General features: G+C 36.8%; 1 protein-coding gene across 1 annotated transcript; it reads right to left on the minus strand.

Annotated features, from left to right (window-relative positions):
* Nucleotides 1-305: 305 nt before the first annotated feature.
* On the minus strand, nucleotides 306-845 carry LOC121216111 (secreted RxLR effector protein 161-like). Its single transcript, XM_041091404.1, has one exon. The coding sequence runs from the start codon at nucleotides 843-845 to the stop codon at nucleotides 306-308; it is 540 nt and encodes a 179-aa protein (XP_040947338.1).
* Between the last annotated feature and the right edge of the window lie 472 nt (nucleotides 846-1,317).

Genomic DNA, 1,317 nt, shown 5'->3' on the forward strand with positions numbered 1-1,317 from the left:
AAACAGTTACATGTTTACTACAACATGGACACATTTCCCAACAATCTCCCACTTGCCCTAGTGAAGTAAATGTGCCATGTTTCGCATTCCCATATCCTCAACATGTTTGTTAAAACTCCTAGTTACAAAAGTCTTAGTAAACGGATCTACAAGGTTATCATTAGCAACTACTTTCATCACATCTACAATTCCTCCGGCTACTGCCTCTCATATCAAGTGATACTTCCAATCAATGTGCTTCGTCTTCTTGTGACTTCTCATTTCCTTGGTATTAGATATTGTAGCACTTTTATGACAATACAGTGTTATAGTTTTTTCATACTAGGATTGACTTCACTATCAGTTATGAACTTTCGAAGCCATATTGCTTCTTTTGTTGCCTTAGAAGCAGCCACATACTCGGCCTCTATAGTAGAGTCAATATTGCAGGTTTGTTTTACACTTATCCATGCTATGGCTCCATGGCCTAGAGCGAATACATTTTTCGACATTGATTTCTTTGAATCTTTATAGGTTTGGAAGTCTGAATCTGTATATCCAACAGGAGTAAGGTTCTCCCTAGAATACACAATCATATAATCCCTGGTTCTTTTAAGATACCTTAATATATGCTTTACAGCTTGCCAATGCCTGAGACCTAGATTCACCTGATATCGACTAAACATTCCTAATGCGAAACAAATATTCAGATGTTTGCAAAGCATCACATACATAAGGCTTCCAACTACCGAAACATATGGAACCTTACTCATATGCTCTCTTTCTTCTGCTGTCTTAGGATAGTCATATAAAGAAAGATAAAAACCTAATGTAGTTGGTTGAACACCTAGCTTTGCATCAGTCATTGCAAAATGCTTCAGTACCTTATTGTTCTATGAAACTTGAGATAGAGCCTAATGATTTGAATTCCAAGAATATAACTAGCTTTACCCAAGTCCTTCATGCTAAACTATTGAGCTAATCACAATTTAACTGATGACAATTCTCCTATATCGTTTTCGATAACTAGAATATCATCAATAAACAAAACGAGGAAGACCACCTTTTTGTCCTTTATACACTTATAAACACAAGGTTCACCAGCGTTTTGCTCAAATCCAAAAGTCTTAATCGTTTGATCAAATCTTTTATTCCAGGAGCGGGACGTCTGCTTAAGCCCATAAATGGACCTTAGAAGATTGTAAACTTTCTGTTCCTTTCCTTTGACAACATAGCTAGTGGGTTGAGCCATGTAAATGGTCTCATCAAAATAGCCATTCACGAATGATGTCTTGACATCCATTTGCCAGATCTCTTAATCAAGAGTAGTGACAATGG

This window comes from Gossypium hirsutum, chromosome D04 (genome assembly GCF_007990345.1).
Source record: "Gossypium hirsutum isolate 1008001.06 chromosome D04, Gossypium_hirsutum_v2.1, whole genome shotgun sequence".
Classification (NCBI taxonomy): Eukaryota; Viridiplantae; Streptophyta; class Magnoliopsida; order Malvales; family Malvaceae; genus Gossypium; species Gossypium hirsutum.